The 23,671-nt window shown below is 39.3% G+C and overlaps 1 protein-coding gene across 3 annotated transcripts in view; it reads left to right on the forward strand.

Moving 5' to 3' along the window:
* AKAP12 (A-kinase anchoring protein 12) overlaps window positions 1–23,671 on the forward strand; it is a 60,138-nt gene that overhangs the window by 32,290 nt on the left and 4,177 nt on the right. Inside the window, exons 2-4 of one of the 3 annotated variants that reach the window (XM_081187177.1) lie at window positions 1,734–1,851; window positions 14,698–19,644; window positions 19,675–21,805. In XM_081187177.1, coding sequence (XP_081043303.1) covers window positions 1,734–1,851; window positions 14,698–19,644; window positions 19,675–21,797 — 7,188 coding nt within the window. In that variant the 3' untranslated portion in view covers window positions 21,798–21,805. Of the gene's footprint in view, window positions 1–1,733; window positions 1,852–7,239; window positions 7,378–14,697; window positions 21,806–23,671 lie in introns of those variants that run through there. The other 2 variants (XM_081187176.1, XM_081187178.1) reach the window with 2 other exon arrangements.

Raw genomic sequence — 23,671 nt, forward strand, 5'->3', positions numbered from 1 at the left:
CCCCCCCCCGCATCATGTAACCTGGGATGAATTTTCAAGAAATACGTCATCTGATAGCAACCTCAAAGCTTTCAGCCATCCTCACCAAAGTCGGTCCCTGTTTTTACTTTATTTTCTTGTTAAAACAAGTATCCCTATTTTGCCTTTGGGGGATATATCTCATTAGTGTGTGCACATGTACTAGAATTGTTCTCATTCCAGTCCTTGGTCAAGTTTCTAGAAGTTGCATTTTGACTCTAGTGCACATGCATCTAAATGCCGGTGCACTGCTTCCCATAACTGCCTGTCTGGATGGCTGCAAAAAACAGTGTTGAACAGACTATTGCAGTGTAAACAAACATCAAGCAAAGAACCTTAAGCAATGTGTTCTTTGTATTGGGAGGATGAAAATTTCAGACAGTGATCCTTGGTGTGAAAATAAGTTACCAAGTACACAAATGTTAAAGAGTACATAGAGGTCAAGTGAGCAGTAAATGAATTGCTGGCTCATGCAGCATGCATTTTTAATGATTTTATGCAAATCCGTGTTTCCCCCATGAAGCTAAGTGAGCGACTTTGGATAAGCCTTTGGTTTTGTGAGGATTAAATATAGTATGACCTCTCCTTAACAAAGGTAGCAGAAAATGTCAATAAATGAATAAATAATATCAAACTGTCATAGTGCTATTTCCTGTATTCCTCATTTGCATGTTCTTAGCTAAGTTTTTGTGCTTCTCAGCCATGTTCCAAAACAATTGCTTTGGATCTGACTGAGTTGAGTCATTCCAAATGGAATTGAGAACACTGCTTTAATATAGTTGACATAATTGGATTAAATTGCAGAACAGATCTTTCTGAGAAATGAGGCAGTTAATGTGAGTGCAAAGTAAAATAAGTAGTTCTGAGGTGCTAATGCAGAGGGACAGGTTGAATTGACCCACAAAGTTAGTGCTGTGGGAGAATGTACCTTTCCAAAAGAGTCTGTGCATCATTAATGCAAAAATATTTTGAGAAGTGAATATGCTGTCATAACTTTTACTTTGTGATTTTTTTTCCCACAGTAAGAAGATAAACAATATATTCTGACAGTTTTTAAATTTTTGCATATAGCTGGCTTGCCTGTTGTTACAGTTGTATCATTGTAGAGTCGTCATAGATAATGACTTATTGTGTACTCTTGTTTATTTTACCTGGTGCTTTCTTTGAGGAATAGCCTAAACTTTTAAATAAATTCTTGATTTGTAGATCAAGGATCTGTCTTTTTACTTGTATCATGTAATTCTTTGTATGGCAGTATAGAAGTCAGAGAGACACAAGGAATGTTTATGACATCCATCCCACCATTATCTAAAGCTATCAAGGCCCATATTTGGCCTGAATACCAATAAGGTAAAGAGTATAAATACTAACTGCACATAGTACTTCCCACAAATTTCATCCTGAGAGTTGACCCCTGATGTTTTATTTTGAGCAAGTTGATCTGTGCTTGATTCTGCTATCCTGTATTTCATACTTTTTAAAGATTTTAGAGATGTCTAGCGTTACACTTTTGTTAAAAAAAAGCAGTGTATGCTGAAATGTGGGTTGACAATATTTTAATACAGCCTGTAGCACATAATGTATTTTATAAATGATAAAGCACGTTCATCTCTGAAGAAAAAAAGTAAATGTGACTCCCCCCCCCCAGCACAAGTCTTGACTTACAAAAGTTGTTGCTCTCTTTCTTCCTCCAATCTCTCCCTTGGCCTGTGCAGCTTTTACAGAAGAATGGACAGATATCCATTATTAATGGAATTACAGAAGAACAAGTGGAGCTCAGCCTTAAGCCAGAAGAGCTGAAAAAGGAGCAGGGAGAAGCAGTCATAACAGATGGTAAGTAGATGCCTATAATGACATGGAAGATTACCCAGGACTATGGGACACACAAAAGGAAATTGGTACCTTGAGCCCTTTACTATAGTACAAAACATCACTTTATTAATTTAACACTTTGATCCCAGGTTCCTTAATTGGGGATGCCCTCCCCCAAACAAATGATTGGCATTGCCAGCTTTGATAGTAATGACCACCTGTTGGAGAAGAGCAGGTGCCTGGATAGAGCGGCCCTCACCGCCTGGTCCAATCATAATCGGTAATGTTACAGATTCTTTGTAATAGTAAAGGTTCAATCTAGCTCCACTGCAGGTACTGTACCAACATGCATAGGTTGCCTGTATTGTCCAATATGACTCTGTTTTTCCTGCCTTCACCTAAGTGCTTACATGTGTAGGCTATATAAGGAGCCCTTGCAGGGAAAAGGAAGCACATGTGCTCCTCCCATATCCTCATCCAACCTTATTTCTCTGTACCTTGTTAGTTACTTGTGTTTTGGAACATATACAAGTAGTAGAGCACATGTGCAGAAGTCAAGTTGGAGGCACAATATCCATGCATGGACCTTTCATTTCTTGCAACAGCCCCTGTGTGCAAACCCTTAGAAGAAATGGGGCTTTCTGAACCCAGTGGGAATCTTGTGTGTGGTGTTGTATCCAAGGTGAACTGGGTTAGGCCCAGTGTTTTTGAAATAGTCTGTGTTTTCATTCTTCACTCCCTTACTAATAGTTGATATCTCTAGAGAGGCCCCGAACAAACTGTGTTACAAAGAAAGCATGCAGCAAGTTCATCCTGTTGTTAGAAAGTCCAAATAACTTTCTCAATCATTGTGTAAATGTTTCGGTGTTTTTATGTTGATTTAATATACCCAAATTGCTTGCTGAATTTGGAGATACCTCTGAATGTTAGAAACTTTTTCTGCCTAAGCCCACCTGCTCCTGCTGCTGAGCCACAGCCTCTTACATGCCTATTTCTTATCTTGTCCATTAATAGAATCACACTTTTAAAAGGCATATGTCTGCAGTCCTCATAGCTCAGAAATGAAGTTTTATTTATTTTCATTATAGATGGTAGTACAAAATCTCACCAAATTTGTTTCAGCCTCTGTTCTTTATGCCAACCATGTTTGCAACCCATATTATTTATAGTTTTTCCCATCAGTACAGTGCCATAACCTGACAATCTTCAGGGTGAAACTTGACATGCTGATTTTGACTGACCAGTGCAGATTTTTAGTTGTTCTAGTGTATTTGACTGATACTAGGACTGATACAAGTTTTCAAAAAGTCTAAAAGTCTTTTTCAAAAAGTCACATGAGGATTTAAATAAGTAGTACTAACAGTAGCTTTTGTTTTAATTTATCTGTTTGCTATAAAGGGAACAGTATATATGGTTACTGTTGATGTTATAAAGAGCTTTTCATCTTCTCCATTGTTAAGATTGTATTTGTTTTTTCAGAAACCCTTTGATATAGAGGCATAACTTCAAAAACTTTCATATGCACATTCCCTGCAGTTAAAGCTTATTCAGTTTTGGGCTCATAGGAAATGCTCTGTTACTTCCTTCTTTCTATATACAAAAGCTGCTGTTAAGACAACGTATTCACTTTTTACATGTTTGATAATGATTTTGTGTAGGCAAAGCTCTCTTAATTCCAATTGTGAGTCAGGAAGGGGAAATGTACTGGGTAGCCTTATCCACAGTCCAATTAAGCTGATGTTCTTAAAACCAGCTTTGTCCTACTGATTAAGACAGCTTTTTAAACAGTTTGATTGGAGAATGTCAGGGATGACGCAGTGTTTATAGTCGAAGTCTGTTTTAGTCTGTTTCATGGCCTAATTGAGAGAGAGTGGGGGATAATGGTGGCAATTAGGATTTTTTTTTATTTCATACAAATTATATACCTTTTGATATTTAAAACATTAAAAACCTAAAACTTAAACAGATTAAAACACATCAGTGTTCTAGATACCTAAATACAATTGATTTTAGCAGGCAGCAAGAAGAGTACAGTCATACCTTGGAAGTTGAACGGAATCCGTTCCGGAAGTCCATTCAACTTCCAAAGTGTTCAAAAACCAAAGCACGGCTTCTGATTGGCTACAAGAAGCTCCTGCAGCCAATCAGAAGCCCCGTCGGACGTTTGGCTTCCAAAAGAACACTCGAAAACCGGAACAGTCACTTCCGGGTTTTGATTGTTTGGAAGCCAAACCCTTCGAGAACTAGGCTGTTCCAAAACCAAGGTATGACTGCCCAGCTATATCAATCGGCAGGGAATTCCAAAGTATATTATGCACTGCCACATTAATATATTAATTTCTTACAAATGTGGAACAGATATTATGTGCCACCTGTAAAAGTGGTAGTTCCGCAGATCAAAGCAATTGAGTGGGCATATATGGGATGAAGTGATCTCACAGGTAAACTGATCCTGAGTTAAGGGTTTTATATAGCAATAGTAAACACCAACCTGGCCCAATAGGCATCCTAGACCTTTTAAGCTTAGGAATTTAGAGTACCATAGACCAGAAGGAATGTTTGGTACCAGGAACTTATCAGGTAAGGATTTTAATACCAAAACAAATAAAAGTTGGAGACTCTCTAATGTTGGTCTTCAGAACAGTAGCATAACTTGCAGTTTTGGGAGCAAAAAATGAGTGCTGAAATATGTGTAAGAGTGTTGAGAATTGAGTATGGACACCAAATCTCTGTGCATCTGTCAAGCTTGCTGGGTAGCCTTCAACAACAGCACCTTCCTTTGTAAATATGATCGGGGTATAAATGATGTGAAGACCGTAAAGGGTAGTACACCAAAAAGTCTGTAAGACTTAAAACTCTTAACAAATCAATATTGTGGATTCAAAAATAATACAGTCTCTTTGATTTAGAGGTGACTGGTTTGTGATGGTGTATGGGGCTGGGCATTTCATTGGAAGGAAAATGTTCACAAGGTAATAGGAGTAGCTGAACTCTTTCTTAAACAAAGCAGGTAAATTCTTCTGCATTCCAGACTAGCTAAATCACTGAAATACAAGAGAGGGCTTACCAATGAGTCAAGGGGCCACTTCTCACATTACTTTTTCCTACAGAAGAACTGGACCTGTTGGTGTGGAAACTGCAGAAAATGCGTGCCTGCTTTATCTTGAGATTAGCTAGACATATTTCTATTTTACCACTGAGACACATCTGGTTTCCATCAAACATTTGCTTGTCAGATGCTAGTCCTAGCAGAAAATAGGAAGTATTTTTTTGGACATTCTCATATTACAGCCCACATGTTTCTTTTTTGCTCTTTCTGACATACTTTTGACTTCTGGAGGGTCTTGATGAGAATCAGAAATGTCCCTAGTTTACAATCATGGTTTTCAGGGCAAGTGCAAACCATAGTTTCCCAGGTCAGCTATAATGTTAAATTGGTTTGCTGTAAACTAAGACATAATTCATTAAGCAGAGCACAGTGGAGAGAGGACTACACAAGCATAATGCTTGCTTCCTTAGTGCATAAATGCTTAAGAGAAGACCAAAAGATCAAGCTAAAGGCCTATGTAGTACAGCACTCCATGTCTTCACAGTGGACAACCAGATGCCCACAGGAAGTCTGCAAGCAAAACCTGAGCACAACAGCTCCCCCCCTCCTGTGATTCTCATCAATGAGTATTTAGTGGCATACTGTCTCCAACCATAGAAAATAAAGGGAGAAAGGTAGAAGACATGGAAGTAGAAGGTAGAAAATATAGCCAACATAGCCAGTAGTCATCGATAGCCTTATCTTCCATTAACTTATCTAATTTTTTAAAAAAGTTATCCAAGTCCATGGCTATCACTACCACTTGCCAGTTAATTCCATAGTTAACTATGTGCTTTGTGAATAAGTACTGTACTTTCTTTTGTCTGTCCTGAGACTTCCAGCCTTCAGCTTCATTGGGAAAGGCTCTCTCCAAAAGTAGCTTTAAATAGTCAGTGACCACTTGAAGGCTTGCTTTTTTTGGAGGAGAGTGTCATGAAGAGAGCATAGCTGACTGGCAACCTGAGTTTGAGCAATCCATGCTGCAATATTTTGTTGCAGCTTGTTAATTGTAGTTTTAAATGTGATACATTCACCATGGGAAAAATAGTCATGGCATAATGCTGTTGCATCGTTGCCTATGCCAGTCTTGGGTTTGTATTTTATTTTTGCTAAGGTTAGGCACAAGCATGTCAATGGTTTTCAAATTATTCATTGGAATTCTGGGTTAGAAGTTATTGGGATTGTTCAGTGAGAAGAATAGTAATGCTAGATAGTGTCTGAAGGACAACTCATTCGTCATTACTCGCCTTCCTCTACAGTGCACACTCTGGGCCAAATGAAATGTAAAACTAAATGTGTGAGTGTTCCTTTTTTTCTCCCTTTTTAAATAACAGCCTCTGGAGATAGGTGGGATTGGGATCAAGGTGCAAAGGAAGGAGGTTTCAGCCTTTCCCTTCCATTATGGATCCATGTGAGAGAAGCTTTCTTCCTGGGTTTAGTCATCAGGACTATGACTGTGATAGGAATGGCATGGTGAATCCCCTCCGTGCTGATATGATCCTGATATCCCGAAGCTATTTAGAAAAAAACTAGACCTGTTAAATGTATTCACACATTTAACATAATGTTCACACACAATGCTGAACCAAACCATGGTTTATTGTATCCACAGCTATGGATTAAGCAAAATGTTAGACATGTAATTTGCTTGTCTGCAATCTGACAAATTTCATGCATTTGAACTTTAATGAAAACGTTCCACACTATTTGTATTTCATTGCAATTTGATCCCACTGTGTTCAAATCCCCCCCATCCTGCACCCCAAATATGTATACATAATTGCCAATTGAATATAATGTTTCTTGCATCTGATGCAGTGGTTTCCAGCCTATGACATACTATGCCATAATTGCCATAATAATTGCTTTAGCATTTGAGGTGTTACAAGGTTGCAAGGTTCTTCACTGAACTTTCAACCATGGCATTGAACTGTATATATGAGATTAAAGTTCCCAGAGGAAAGAGTCTGGTTGTTGGAATATTCTTATTTTTGTATATGGAAAGTGATTCTGGAAATTTTTCTCCTTTCATTTAGTAGGCATATAGTAAATATGAGAGAGAGGTATGTTACACACCCTCCTTAATCTAAAGGACTTCCAGTGATCTGCATAAAGCCCTTTGTAACAATAGGGGATGTGGTTTGGTCAGAGGGTGGAGATCTCATTGTTAAATTTAGGAATATAGCCTGCCCACTCAATGAGCAGCTAAGGAGGGGATGGGCCACAGAGAGCTGTCTGTCAAGGACCAGTCTGCTGAAACACAACTTCAGTCTGCCTTTTTCATTAGACACTGAAGGACTGAAACGTGTTTCTGTTAGCTCTGCTTCCCTCCTACCCCCCCTCCCTCTGATTGCACTGTGACTTGGAGAAATAAAAATAACGGAGTGTCTTGCTTTGAGGAGAGGAAAATCCAGGTTGCCAAAGGGTAGAGAAAATGCTGGGAACTATCACTCTAACAGGTATGAAATGTTTACATTTTGAATTGTATTGATGGTTCTGTTGTCTAATTGTGATGGTGATTCTATGCAGCAGCACTTTTGTCCACGACTCAAGCATGTGACACACATATTGGAGCAGTTCTTTATTAAGCCATGTACAGCATAGTCTATACATGTCTACCTGGAAGTAAATCCCATTGAGTTCAGTGGTGCTTATTTCCGGATAAGTGGGAAAAGTATTGCGGCTATAATAACTTTTAAAACTTATAATTTATGTTTAAATAGGAGTGGGGAAGTGTTTTTGGATTAAAATCCTAAAGCTGCAGCTCTATGCACACTTATCTAGAAAGCCTGTTGCAGTTACATTTACTGCTGCGTAAATATGGTTGAACTCAAGCATCTTTATGTGGTTGAGTTAGGTCAATTTCCCTACATGTTTACGCTTTAAATTAGGAAGTTTAATTTATAGAAAAATGTATTTCAAATGTAACAGTATTTCTTAGATTACAAAGTACTTTAGGATTAGTGATTTTATATTGGCAGGGGTACTTTTTATTCTCTGGCATCTTTTCTACTCACAGAAGCATGCTTGTTTTTGATCTTTCAAATGCCAGAGAATTCTGTACTTATAAGTTTAAAAAAAGTTTCATTTCTCCCCCAACATTTACTCTTTAGTCATGTCATTTAATTACCATATTATTTCACTTAATTTACACTGTGAGTTTTCTCTCAGCCATTTGATCCTAGGTTTCATATTTTTTTGCAACCTCCCATGTCTTAAAAGTAAACTTCCTTTTCCTTAATTTCCATTATCCTTGACCCCAGGCACAACCTTTCTACATAAATAATGGAGCAAACATCTGTTTTAACTTCTGAAGTTCAAGTGATCACTGCTCACTTCATCTTATTCATTAAAAAGTGGACTATGTATCTGCTCATAAACACAAAATCATTAAATTGGAGTGAATTAATTAGTGTGCTTGGAGGGAAGCTATAACCCCCTCTGCCCCCAAACTCCTTTACAACTTAATTTTGGAAACAAAGACCTTTGGAAACTCATCAGTATATTGCTGAATGGTTGGGAACAGTTGCTGAAAAACAATACTTAGAAGCACCAGGGTTTAGACACTTCATTTTATCTTTCCTGCTGAGATGCTTGTTGAAACATTCCATCATTTATAGGGGGGGGGGGAAGAACAGTGATGGTAGACAGTATAGTATATTTATTGCAATATAGGCAATAAATATTTTCAGCTTATGCAAATGTTTTACTGCATCTCTGTGAGATTTCCCCTCAGTTTTGCCTATTAGTCATTTTTGTTTGATCTTTTCTCATAAACATTAAATAGTACTAGCACCAACAAACAGAACTATGACTTTTTTCTTTTCTTTTACAATATCAGTGCTGTGGAATGTATATGCATCCCATGTGGACAACCGAAAGAGACCAATTCTGTTTTGACTTTACTGTAACTCGTTCAGAATGCTAATGTGTTTATTATCATTCTGATAGTAAATTGGGACATCTTAAAACTCCATATGTCATATACAGTTATATGCCAAAATGGCTTCTCTTACAGTTGTAAAGTGCTGGTTGAACTGACATCACCACAGAGGTCAGTTCATTTGTTTAATGTAGGTAAAATACATTTTAAAGCTTGCCCTGCATAGCCTTTACTAATCTCAATGTAACTGTATCCAGCAATTGAATTCCTATAACAAAAAGCCAGCTTATACTTGGAGTGAAGAAGTATGGCAGTTCAAATTCATTCTTAAATTGTTCAGTTGGACCAGCTGTTGTTAGACTCATGACAGTGAGCAATTTTCTTTCCACATTAAATATGTTGTAACACTAGGTACAAAATAGAGCTGTGAATTTTTTAACAGCAGTTGGTTTAAACCAAATATTTCAAGGCAATGATCTGCTCTCAGTTAAACACAATCAACGACACTGATGGCAGTGGGATTAACTATGAAATAGAGAGACTATTCTGGTCTTAGATGTTTAAATATGGAATAAACTTAAGTTTTGTTTTAAAAATTGTTTGGAGACTTTCAGTGGCTAGAGAATTTTGGAACACTAGAGACCCGGGCGTGTATGACATATATCTGATGGATACAGAATGTAGAGAATTCATGGAGAAAATCCAGGGCAGGGCAGCAAATCCGGGGGGGGGGGGGGAGAGAGAGTCAACCAGCTCCAGATGTTGACATGGCTGACTGCAAGCACATGAGGTGTTTCAGATTTAACTGTTACAGCCTGAGAAATACTTTCTGTCTTCCAACTACAAGAAATGGTATCTCTCCTTTCTTGTGAGAAGGTGGGGGAAACGGAAAAAGTATGAAATATTTGTTAGAAGTAAAATGTATGTGTAACACTTTTTAGGTATTGTGGCAGTAGACACTCACTTGATTCTATTCATGTTGGAATGGATATTTTATCTTCCTAATCAGGGAATCGTCATAAAACAACTGCTTTAAGGCCCAAGCTATAGAGTTTTCCCTAATTACACATTTATTTAGAGTAATAAGGAAGTGTTTTCTTTTTACATTGTATGTCAAATGACTGTAAATGTTGGACCTACATTTCTAACAGCACGTTCTAAGTAAGATGAACTCTATAGTACCAACCACATCAGTATCAACTGTGGGAATAAATGAGTGCCTGTGTATTATACGAACAGAAGTTATAGTGAAGAGAGATTGAGTACAAGTACTTGCAACAACTAGTAGCCATAGATATAATGTGTATTCCCATGACTCATCCAGCCTGTGGAGTGGGACTGGATGAGTATCATAATTTTGAATGTGCATGTTCTCATTTACACCACCTGCATGCGTACCTTGCCAGATCTTCCTGGCTTGATCAGAGGACTAAGAAAGGGTGCCTTTTGCTCTTTGTTCTGCTTCTCATTCAGTGACAGAGAAGGCTTAAATCATTCTAATGCCTCATTAAGGCTTTTTTTTTTTAAAAAAAAGGTATAGTACAGGAGTGAGAGAATCTCAGCTCCTGGTATTCTGGTTACATAGAAATCTGAAAAAGTAATGCTGGTGTCTAAAGTATAAATTAAAATTGTGATTACAGTGCTGGAGTTGATCCTTCTTCAAGGTCCTATTTTTCAGATTAAAATCTTCCTCTGCCCCAAAGTATTGGGGGCACAGGGGGAGATGAAACTTAACGGAACCTTAAAAAAAAAGCTAGCTGAAATTTCATTACATGTATACATGTGACATTCTGTTAAGCTGTCTTGTCACTTCTTTTCACACTGCACAATTAAGAAGAAAGTCAATAATGCTGACTTCATTGTGAGTCATTACTGCCATATATAAGTATGAACTGGCATCTCAGAGAAGCAAACCACAAACAGCAGAGTTCTACTAAGAGACACTGTTCTCTCTGGTTGACAGATAGTTTTGAATGTCTTTAGATCTAAAATCAACATTGTTTACACCATCCCTTTGATGTAACTGCACATAAAGCTACTCTGCAAAGTAACGAGGGCTTCTTCCAATAGTGAGCAGCGTTGTTGGGCACTCACAGAATGGAACTATGGAGGAGACTTGATTTAGGACGGTGTGGCTAAAGAAGCCTTGGGGTACAATATTTGGATGTTTGGGTGGAGCCACTCCTTGACACACTGTGGTTTTCAGCATTTTCAAGTTGATCTGGGGTAAACCTTTCTAGAATTGTAATTAGTACTCTTAAAAGCAGTAATCATACTTTTTCAGTGAATTTTATTTTATTGGCATCGTTGCTATTCATAGGCATCATTGAAAGTTATTTTGTTTCGGCATGCTTTTTCTTATGAATCCATAAGCATAGCATATCTTGATTTTTAAAAAATACATTGAATGTAGTTATAGCCAATCTCATCTATATATTATGCACCTAGTATTTCACATAAACCTTGAGATTTGTTAAGTAAAATAGCAATGAAATACTGCCCTCTGCTGTTCATTTTTGTCAACAAATTAGTTTTTCTTTTTGAAGATAATGGTTTTGCTTCTGACATGTCAAATGACAATGGAACAATAAGACAGCGCCTGATAAACTTGCAGTCATTAATTTCTAAATATTATGGTCTGCTTCACAAGTCACTTTAAATGAGAGTTAAACTAAACTATGGTTTAAAGCTGCAAACTGCTGTAGCGATTTTGCTCCTCTGCTGGGAATGTGGCTTGTTTGGGGAAAACAAGCCACAAACCTTGGTTCGAACATAATACTAAGCCAAACCACGGCTTAGCTCCTAGCAGCATGGTGATAGCAGGAGCAGAGGAGAAGTGAAATGCCTGTCCTTTCAGCAGCATGCACCCACATGCTGTGTGCTAACCTTTAAACCACAGTTTAAAATGGTGTATTAGTAGCAAGAGGAATGTGTATCTCAACAGCTAATGCTTTCTGGGACCAATTTGTTTATGTTTTAATTTATATTCTGCTTAAATTCATAGAAATTATATCCTACACTTCCTCCCAAAGGAGTTTAGGGTGGCAAACAACAAGCAATAAAAACACATTAAAAACAATTTGAACACAGATGCAGACTGGGAAAGAACTCAACCTAAAAGGCTTGTAGGAAGAGGAAGGTCTTTAGTAGGCACCAACAAGACAACAGAGATGGGGGGGGGGCAGTCTGTTTAATATTTAAAGAGAATGAATTCAGAAGGGTAGGTACCACAGCACTAAAAGCCTAATACCTAAATTGTGCAGAACAGAGCTCATAATAAAATAGTATTTGCAGGAGGCCTTCTTCACCTGCAGAGTGCAGGGGTCAACTGGATATGTAAGGGGTGAGATGATATTTCGGTATCCTGATTCCAATTTGTATAGGGTTTTATACACTAAAACCAGCACATTAAACTTAGTCTGCTGGCTAATATTCCACCATCTAGTCTTCAAGGTGGCTTATGATATGGAATAAAACAACAAAAAATAAATCCAATTAAAAGAACAGCATCAACTAAAATGCATTCCTAATAATAAGATTTTCCAATCCAAATTCTCAAAATGTCTGGCAGGGTAGATCTTGTCTTTACTGAAGTATTAAAAAATTGGTAACAAATTGTAGCTGCACAGTTCTTCAGGTAGAGGATTTTTTTTTTGTCTTCAAAGCATTCACCAGAAAGTCTCAAAGTAAAGTTACGGTGCAATTGGATAATAGATTTCTCACAGAAACATCCTAAATGTGGACACTTTTCTTTTGACAAGCAAACATTCTCAGGCCACTTACTGCAGCTTCATCTCATTGCAATTTTAAGTAAAGCTAAATGCATACAGTTTATCATAGGAGTCTAGTGGATGGTTTGAAGGTTGCTAGTGATAGTTTGTGATTAAGCAGGTCCAATTACAGCAGTAGTAGTAGACCTGGATTTCTCCTCCTGTAAAAAGCCTGGGAACAGAGGCCCAATACTGTACTTGGCCAAATCTAGTACAATTATATGTAGTCAAGGTTCTTAGGTAACTGGAAATTGTTCAGATTTGAATTGCTTGGCCTGTTGATATGGAAGGTACTGCATTGCAGATAATGACTATAAAATGTTAGTGCTCTCTGAAAGTATGCATACATCTCTTGAGGAATTATTCTGGGGATGGCTGGAGATGGAAGCCATCTGTATGGAAGGGCAAGTTGCCATTGATCATTGCTTTATTATGGTTTGATCATGGTCAGGAAATGTGCTTAATGTAATGCAAATCAGATCAGATGTGATTTAGTTGTTAGAGGATCTGGAGCATTTTTAATAGAGCGGTACTTTTAAAAGATTTCTTTACAGCAAAAGCAGAGAGACAGATTTGTTTTTTCTTTCTTTTGCTATATAATTAACACGTCAGAAAATACTCCTTCTTCTTAATCCAGCAGATGCCCTGGAAGGAGATTCAGGACAGACAAAACTACGGTTCTTCACATAATTCATTTATTTAACATTGTGGCACTTTGCCTGTGGAATTCGCTCCCTCTAGCAATATACCAGATAACTTCATTTTGGGAGTTTTTGTTGACAACTTGGTACATACCTGTTTACCTAGGCGTTTGTGCTGTCTTGAGATCAAGTGTTGGGCTTATTTCTGCTGCACGGTGTATTTTTCATCATCATAATTTTATTTGTATGCTGCCTTTCCTAATTAAATCCATGCTCAGGGTGGCTTACAACATAAAAAGATTTATATAATTATAAACAAAGCAAAAGTAAAACACATCAAAAAGTGCACAGCCAAACTGAACAATTTCAACATAACTCATAATACCTAAAAATAAAGATACAAAAATTAACAGCAATAATAGCAAACAAACAAATCCCTAAACAGTACCTCAGCAGCCTCCTGGAGTCAGTCATTCAGGGCCCCTCCCTCCTAGGCCAGGTGGAAAAGGCTTGCAAGGCATGGAGCAGGTCTTCCAGGAATCACAACCAAAATTTATTGTTTGTTTTATAAAATTGATAAACTGCTTGATTGTAAGAAACCTCAATGTGGTTTACAAAAATATAAAACAAGAAAAGCCTCTTAACTAATGAAAATAGACTATGGTCTCTGCTGCTGGCTTGACTCAGATACTATTAAAAAAATTAACTCCTTAAATTTTGGAAGTAGAATGTCAGGTTGGGAACATGGTGTGGCTGCCTTTACATTATCAAAATTCTGAAAGCAAAATATTTGTTTTCCAATGTCCACAGTTTATTTAAAATTCTTTTGATGCCCTAGGTTTTTCCAGTATGAAGCTTCCAACCAAATTTTGAAGTGACTTTATTTCACTTCATTATCTCTCTATATAATTATGTTTTGTTAATTTTATGCATAGATACCCTTAAAATAATGGAATTATTTTTATCATGCATTTTAAAAGACATACAGTCATACCTTGGTTCTCGAATGGAATCCATTCTGGAAGTCCATTTGACTTCTGAAAATGTACAAAAACCAAGGCATAGCTTCTGATTGGCTGCAGGAGCTTCTTGCACTCAATCAGAAGCCACAGAAGCCGCATTGGACATTTGGGCTACAAAAAAGTTTGCAAACCGAAACACTCACTTCTGGGTTTGCGGCGTTCGGGAGCCAAAACCTTCGAGTCACAAGGCGTTTGGCAACCAAGGTACGACTGTATATAATGTCCACAATCTTGTACAAAATTGAATATGTTTAAGCTCATTAATTTCAATGCATTCGACTTTTAATAATAGTGCAGTGTATTCCTATATGGGTTTATTTGGAACTAAGTCCCACAGCCTTACTCCCAAGTAAGTGTGCCTAGGATTAGAGGAATAGTGATTGTTTCTACTTCTTATGCAATTTAAATAGAATTGTAATAACAGAATGCCTAATTATTTATTGCTTTTAAATGTCTCCTACAGTTGGACAAAGAGAAACTGCAAATGTGATTCTAAAAGAAGAGCCAGCTGAAAATATGGAGACCAAGCCAGCAGAATCACCCGATAAATCTAACATAGATGTGGAACAGAAAGATGCAGAAGATGCTGATCAGCAATTGCCATCAGAAGAAGAAAAAGTGGAAGAGCAGGCAGAACCTGGTGAATCTCCATCAGCAAATGATGTTGGATTTAAAAAAGTTTTTAAGTTCGTTGGATTCAAATTTACCGTCAGAAAGGAAAAGACTGAAAAAGCAGAACCTGTTCAGTTGCTGAATGTGAAAGCAGATGAGACAGAAGTGCTATCGGAAGGAGCTGGAGATTGTAAAGAAATCAGGCTAGATACAGTGGAGGAGGAAACACAAAGTGAGGTGCCCTACCCTGTAGAAAAGACTGAGCAAGAAACTCAGACTGAGCAGACAAAAGAAGTAATTTCTCCTGAAAAGGTAACAGAAGGTCCTGTTGAAGCAGGAAGCAAGGAGACCGAGATTAAAAGTGATGGTAGCAAGTCTCCAGAGTCTCCAACAAGTCCATTAACTAATGAAACAGCATCACCCCTAAGAAAGTTCTTTACCCAGGGTTGGGCTGGGTTTAGGAAAAGGACAAGTTTCAGGAAACCTAAAGAAGAAGAACAGCAGGCCACTGAGAGAGAAATGCAGGAGCAAGAAAAAGGAGTGATAAAAGAGGAAGCCACTCCCACTGAAGAATCAGAAAAAGAAAAACCCATACCAGAAAAAGAGAAGGCAGAAGTGTCTATAGAAGCCAGTGATGCTATAGTAGAAAGAGAAGAAACAAAAATGATAGATGTCTCAACAGAAACACATAAGGAGGAAGCTGTTGCTGCCTTTGAACAGCCATCACCACAAATGTCTGCTGAAAGTGTAGACATAGAACCCAGTAAAAGCTTGAATAAAATTGACTTTGAGAACTTGGAACCTGCACAAAAATGTCAAATGGCCCTGGAGCATAGCCCTCTTGCATCATCTGAGAAAAAATCTGAACTAGCAGCTCCTTTGGCAACTGAAGTATTTGAAGAAAAAACAGATCAGTCTGCACCAACTTCTCCAATGCCTATAGAAACACCTGAGGAGCATTTTGAAATAGTTGAAGCCATATCTGAACCGAAGGCTCCTCTGGCAACGGAAAATTTTGATGACAGACCCACAGAGATATGCACTGATGTTAGCACTACTGTGGAGAAGAAAGAACCAAAACCAACTGAAAAATCAAAACTTGTTCTTGAACAGTTCGTTGAAACTGATGTTGAGATTAAAGGACAAGCCACTGATGAACAGCTAAAAGTCAAAGAAAGCTTGGTTGAACTAGCAAATGAGCCACTCAAGCAAACTGAACCAAGCAGTGGAGATTCAGCAACAATCAAACCTCTAGAAGTCATTACAAATGAAGTTGAATTACTTTCATCTCAAGAAAGAGCCAAGTTACAAGGCAGCCCCCTAAAAAAGCTTTTTACAAGTTCAAGCTTAAAGAAGTTGTCAGCAAAGAAACATAAAGGAAGAAGAGAAGAAGCTAAGCTAGGGGAAGCAGCAGAACAAGCACAGCAGTTGTCTGATTCTGCAGAAAGTCCAGAAGATCCAAGAGCAGAAAGCTCTGCTTCTTCCCCTGAAGAAACAACAGAATCTGTAGGAAAAGTTACAGATGCAGCACAGACCACTGAAACGGAAGATGGTTCTACTTCAGATATGGAGAGGAAAAGAGACATTGTTACACCTTGGGCATCATTTAAAAAAATGGTGACTCCTAAGAAACGGGTCAGGAGGCTTTCTGAAAGTGATAAGGAAGAAGAGCTTGAGAAGGCAAAAACTGCTACTCTATCTTCAACTGAAAGTGCACCTTGTGAAGAGCAGGATGATATAAAAGAAAATGTTGAGGAACAGAAATTAGAAAAAAGCATAGATGAGCCCAAGAGAAAGGTTGATACTTCTGTATCATGGGAAGCCTTAATTTGTGTAGGTTCATCTAAGAAAAGAACCAGAAAATCATCAACTTCTGATGAAGAGGTAGGACAAAGACTTGCTCAAGAAGGACAGAAAATAGATGAAAATGGGCCCAATAAAGAAACAGCACCAAGCATGACCATTACTAGCTCACAAGAAAGTGATCAAGGACAAGGAGGTTTTTCACCAGAACAAGCTGGAAGCCCATCTGAAGGTGAGGGAGTTTCAACATGGGAGTCCTTTAAAAGACTAGTAACCCCAAGAAGAAAATCTAAAACAAAAATGGAAGAGAGAAATGAAGAATCTTCCACAGCTCCAAGTTTAGAACATTATACTTCAGATGGAGAGTCTGGAAAGGAAGAATCATGGGTTTCATTTAAAAAACTAATGCCTGGTCGTAGGAAGAAGAAGTCAGATGGAATACCAGAACATGCTCCTGTTCAGGAAGCTGGAGAAGAAATGACTGAAATCCATGAGGACGACTCTGATGTTCCAGCCGTTGTTCCTTTATCAGAGTATGATGCTGCTGAACAAGAGAAGTTTGAAGCTCAAAAGGCAAAACAAGATGATTTAACTAAGAAAACTTCAGACCAGTCAGAAAGTACTTTGATTATTGAGCAGTCCAATGAAGGACTAGTTCATGCAGTTACTGTCACAATGGTAGAAGGAGAGAGAGCAGTTACAAGTATTGAAGAAAGATCACCATCTTGGATATCGGCTGCTGTGACAGAGTCCATTGAACATGCAAAGGAAGATGAAGAGAAACATATTGATCAGATCTCTGAAACTGGAATTGTGGAAGAAATGGTGGTGGTTACTAAAGTCATGCCAGAAATTCAAAAGGAGTTTAGCGGTGACACACTAACCTCAGAAGCAATCACAGCCAGAGAAGAAACTTCAGGTGTTGAAGAAACAGCTGAAGTATCCTGTGCTGAAGAGACAACGGAAATGGTTTCAGCAGTTTCAAGGCTAACTGAGTCCCCCGATACAACAGAAATAGTAACACCTGTGCAGGAGGTAGAGGAAAGCCAGCAAAACCTAGAAGAACTAAATAAACAAACACAGGAAATTCTGCAAGAAGTTGCTGAAAGAGTTAAATTGTCCAGCGAAGCACAGGAAACAATTCTGCCTGAGAAAATAGAGAAAACAGGGCAAGAAACTACTATCATATTTCAAGAGGCAGAACCACCCTCAAAGGAAGAACCACAGAAGACAGATATCCAAGTTAGTGAAAGTAGTCAAAGTCAAGATGAAGCTAAAGAAAGTAGTTCGAAGGAAGCGCTGGAGAAGAGTAATGACATTTGTGTAGAGGTGAAGGAAAGCTCGAAAGAAAGTGTTAGCTTGGATAAGACTGATGAGAGTCATGATTCAAAGATTGAACAAGAAATTGTTCAAGAAATCATTGAAAAACAGGCTGCTGAAGAGGAAGGATTTGTCATTATCACAGTAACCCCTGAAGAAGGGCCAGAAGTAAATGTTGGTGACTTGGTAAAGGAAGCCAAAACAAATTTAAAAGATGCAGTTGAAGGTGGGATTACAGATACTGGTCGAGCAGTTGATGAACTGGCAAAAATATCACATGAAGAGAAGCCTCAGTTCTCCCAGAAACTTGAACAAGTGGTGAACACCATACCTGACTTGGAAGCTAAATTAGTAACTGCTGCAGATGAGGTAAAAGCCCCTGTGCAAAAAGAAATAAAAGAAGCTGAGCCTCCGTGTGCTGAAGTTTTTGTGCTTGAGGCACCCATCCAGAGCAAGATAACTGAAGTTCCAGTGCAGAATGCAGTAACTGAAGTCAGTGACCTAGGTATGGCCAAACATGCCACACTTGGCTTACTACCAGGAAGCACAGAGAATGTTGTAGTTGAGGCCTGCATCCAGAACAAAGACACAGAGGTTTCTTTGGTAACTGAGACCCATGTACAGAAGGTGGAACCCAAGGGCCAACTACAGAAACCAGAAACCAATATTTCTATGGTAAATGAGAAACTTGAACCTCTCCATGCTGAGACTGTAGAAGAAGACTTGCCCACAAGAAAGGTGGAAGTGGAGGTCCACAAGCAGAATGCAGAGACTGAGACCCATAAGCAGAGTGTAGAAACAGATGGCCATGTCAAAGAGGTGGAAATGAAGTTCCTTGAAGAGAGGGTAGAAGCAGAGAAGGCAGGATTAAAGGAGGACTTGGAGCTTCCCACAAAGGCTGAAGCAGTGTCCCCCTCAGAAAAAGAAGTGGAGGAACATATAAAAGACACAGAAGCACAGATCTCTACAGAAAAGGCACATGCAAAGTTGGAGGCAGATGCCTGCACAGAGAAAGTAGATGTGAAGGCAGATGTAGAAAAGGTGGAAGTTGAGATTTCCAAAACACAGATGGAAGTACAGACCTCCACGGACAAGGGGGAATCAGAGGCTCCCTCAGAGATTATGAAAGTGGAGGACCCTATAGAAAAGACAAAAGCTGCAGCAGAAGAATCAAATGCACCTGTTTGTGTGGAGGCCATCACAGTGAAGCCAGATGTGAAGGTGCAAGCAGAGGTTCCTATAGAGAAGGCAGAAACAGTGGCCTCATCAGATCAGCTAGATGAAAAGCTGGATATGGAAACTCCTGTAGAGAAGGTGGATATAGAGTCTGCTGTAGAGATTGCCAAGGAAAAGAGTGAAGTTGAGGTTCCTGCAAAGAAGTTGGATGCAGAGGACTCCGCAAAGAAGGCAAAAGTGGCATCCTCTGTAGAAAAAGCAGAAGGTGATACTATTCTTAAAGAGAAAACAGAAGCCCCCATAGAGAAGGCAGCCATCAAGGCTGGTGTGGAGGTCTTTGCAGAGAAGGAGGATGCAAAAGTGGAAGTGAAATTTCCTTCTGAGAAGGTGCATAAGGAGGTCTTTTCAGAACAGTCAGAAGAAATTATGGAAGCAGAAACCACTGCCACCAAACAGCAAGAAGTAAAAGAGATCCTGAAGAATGTGGAGAATGAGGTCAGTTTCAACTCTGAGGTTGAAGATACTTCAGATTCCCTAGCAACATCTGTTGAGATAATTTATGATAAAGCCTCTGTAATTAGTGACAAGACTGAAGCTCCTGAGCAGACGGAAATGCAAGATGTTTCCCTTTCCTCAGAATTAAAATGTTTTGATGCAGTTGTTACTGAGGAGCTTTCAAATAACGAAGTAAAAGATGACTCTCCCCTAGTAAAAACACCAACAGAGCAAGCTGTAGCTGAGAGATCTGTGGAAAGGGGACTAGTTGAAGTCTCCACACCTGATCAAAATGCAGTGGATGTCATCCAGAAGGATGTAGCAGACGCCAGCCATACCTTGAAATTGGAAGGCACAGAAGGAATTGCGGTTGACGTTCCAGAAAGTAATGAACTGAAGGATGTCACACTTGTAACTGCAACTGAAGGATCTGTGCAGAATGAAAAGGAAGATGCACTTACTTTGGGATCAAAACACACTGAGGCTGAGTTAATAGAGGACAGCACTGTGAAAAGTGAGGCAACTGTGGATTCTGTGAAAAAAGAGGTTGAAAACATAGAGCTAACAACTGAAGAGAAATTCACAGGAACTGTAGCAACTGAAGCAGTAAAGACCAAAGTTGGAGACACTCTCATCTCTGACTCTGGTGCTTTATCAGATGTCATCTCAGAAAAGAAAGGAGAGAGTTCTGTCACAGAAGGCAGTGAAGCAGGTATAAATGGCGTTTGTGTACAGAGTGAAGTGTGTCCTCGTAAATTGCCCCTGGAAACAGTCTTTCCACTTCCACAATCTGCCACAATTTCAGATAGCTCTGAGAGAAGGCAAGCATTGTCGGAGAAGGTGCTAGTAACAGAAACAGAAATATCAACAGGGAAAATTAAACTTGCTGATGCTGATGCACTTGGTGCAGCTCCAGTGCAGCAAGAAATGTTCACTGAGCAGAAGGAGGTTATCACCACTGACATTCCTGAAGTACAAAGTTATGGAGTTCATAAATCCTCTGTAACAGTAACAGCTGCAACAGCCGAAGAACAAGTTATTGCAGAGAATGTCACAGTTACGGAAACATTAACTGAAAACCTGCAGTCTGTCCTAGAGGAGCCAAAAGAAACCACGTTCAAAACAGTCCAGCAGGTGAGCTTTGCTCAACCAGGACTTGAGGCTCTAGGTACTGATAAGGATACAGTGTCATGGTCTGGGAAAGCAAATTCAGTGGTAGAGGAGGCAGTTTTAGCAGCAGTAACATGCACCAAAGATGATTTGATCCAGAAGTCTGTATTGGATTCCAGCCCAGAAATGAAGCTTCAGAGATTAGAATCAAGTCAAGAAGGTGAAAAAAAGACACCTCCAGAAAGAAGCCCCTCTTTAACTCATATAGAATTTCAAAAAGATGTGGTTCAATCGGTGACTATAGAGTCACAGAGTACAAAAATTGTGCTGAAAATCATCCAGAATGCTGTTGATACATTGGAGGAAACAGAAGAGTTGCCATCTGTGTCAAAGCAACAGAGTGAGCCATTTTTAAAGAGTGTAAATAAATCTGAAATTCAGGAAAGTTTGCAGACTGGTCAGATTCTTCCTGTAAAAGGCAGAGGAGAGAAAAATCTAGAGATCCAGCCATCAACTATAATTTTAACTCAATCTGCAGAGAATCAAGAGGCCTTCAAAGTGGCAGAAGAAATGCATTTTGCATCTGATAAATCCGAAGACGCTAAAATGAAACTGATGTTGCAGCCAGATGAACGATCAGGCACTGTGACAACACTAGCACAAGACCCTCAATCTCTGAATGAAATTGTGAAAGAAATTAAGCAAGAGACAGATTTCCAGAAAGAAAATGGTGAACCAAAGCTGCATTCTGCAGGGGATATAGCCACTCCAACAGAGATTCAGAGACCAGCAGTAGAAGATACTGCCTCAGGAGATCTACCCAAAGAGTCACTTGAAGTGGCCCAACCAAGGCTGACGGATGTAGAAGCTGGGCAGACTGTTCAGATCCAACAGCAGTTTATAGAACAACAAACACCTGTGAAAAACAAAGATGACCACAGCCAATCAACAGGATTCGTGGAGACATACACAGAGAAAGATGTAAATAATCAAGACTACACCATCAGTGAGAGTCCACAGCTAAGCTTAGAGCTCACTGAATCCTGAGGTTTAATGTAAGTATCTACTATTTAAATTCAGAATAATTAACTATTTTCAGTGGCTTTTTAAGCTAGATAACTGAGCTAGATAACTTGCTATCAGAACTACAAATTGTGGTCAAATATTTCATTGTCAAATGGCTTAGAACAGGTTTTCAGTTTCTTGTTTGAGAGACTGTACTTAGTATTTAGTATTTTTTTAAGAAATATCTCTTAAGCTGTCTTTTGCATTCAATTGAACTTCAGAATTTAACTTTGTTCCAGGTAACAAGTTTCCCTAATATGCAGGCTCTTTATGGGACAAAGCTTGACTCCTCATGCATATGCTTGTCTTCATATGGCCTGGTTAGTGCCTAATGGCGCGATGGGAGCAAAACAACTGGTTTTCTAAATGTGCACCAGCATGCTTGCTTGCTCATACTAACCCATTTTTTTTTGGCCTAGAACTATGTGTGAACTAAGCCTGTGAAGATCCATTATTTTGCCATCACTTTCAAAGGATATTCTTTAAAAGAACAGTGAAACCTAGAGGAGGAGGCCTTCACACAACTTAAAGCCATATACAGCTGTGGCTGAACAGGAAATGTTCATTTCTGTAATTACAACAGATGGCTTTATGGCATTGGCCTAGTCTGTTGTCCCCCCGAATGATGCAGCAGGTTAACAGGATATATTCAGAGCCCCAATTTTACTCGGGTTTGTAGAAGCAACTTGAGTCTCTTACCCCTTTATTAAGGTGGTCTGAAACTCTTCTTACCATAAGGTTCCTGTGAGGCTTAACTGTACAGTTTTAATCGCTACCCAAGCTTTTTTTATATACACTTTTCCCTCGCCCTAGGATATATCCAGTGACCAGCACCATGTAGTTGCTCCACTCACAATGCTGTTTTAGCTGTCCCCACCTTAAATCTTATCTGCTGTGGCTGGGCCTGTATTTGCTGCTGTGTGTTCTTGCCTCTCCTCCGCCATCCCACATATTGCCTTATATGCAGGTGGGAGCTGAGTCAGCATCTTCAGGCTGTTCCTGCAGCCATACCACGTCCTCTCTAGCACAATAATCAGATCTAGTAAGATAGCAGCCAAGGCTGTTCCTGGCTACCTCCCAATAGGTTTCTTAATGTAAAAAGAGGAGTCAACCGCACATTCCTCAGCTGTGCTTAGAGCATACCTATCACAAGCAAACTATCGGACAAATCGAAACACCGATTAAAGCTAATCACTGCTTGCCTGCTTCTTTTGCTTACCGACTACTGCAGGGAAGATGAACCTGTGGTTGTCCAGTGGTTATTGGAGTTCCGTTCCTTCAGTTTCAGCCAGCATGGTGAAATACCAAGTAAGGGTTGTACAGTAGTCCGACATTTGGATGGCCACAGGTTTCCCACCTTTGCACCACTGCATTCTCCTTTTTTCTGGCAAGGGAAAGTTAACAATTCAGCCTTATACAGGCTTCCTCAAACTCGGCCCTCCAGATGTTTTTGGCCTGCAACTCCCATGATCCCTAGCTAGCAGGACCAGTAGTCAGGGATGATGGGGATTGTCTTCTCAAAACATCTGGAGGGCCGAGTTTGAGGAAGCCTGGCCTTATAGCTGGGTGTTGGAGGCAGGAATAAATTACAGTGGTACCTTGGGTTAAGTACTTAATTCATTCCAGAGGTCCGTTCTTAACCTGAAGACCACTTTAGCTGATGGGGCCTCCTGCTGCTACCGTGCTGCTGGAGCACGATTTCTGTTCTCATCCTGAAGCAACATTCTTAACCCCAGGTACTATTTCTGGGTTAGCAGAGTCTGTAACCTGAAGTGTATGTAACCTGAGGTACCATTGTACGCTGCTTATGTCATGAGATTTTGCTAACTTTTCCAAGCTGAAAAACACATCGTTAG

Source organism: Podarcis bocagei (assembly GCF_964188305.1).
Source record: "Podarcis bocagei genome assembly, chromosome: 3".
Taxonomy (NCBI): domain Eukaryota; kingdom Metazoa; phylum Chordata; class Lepidosauria; order Squamata; family Lacertidae; genus Podarcis; species Podarcis bocagei.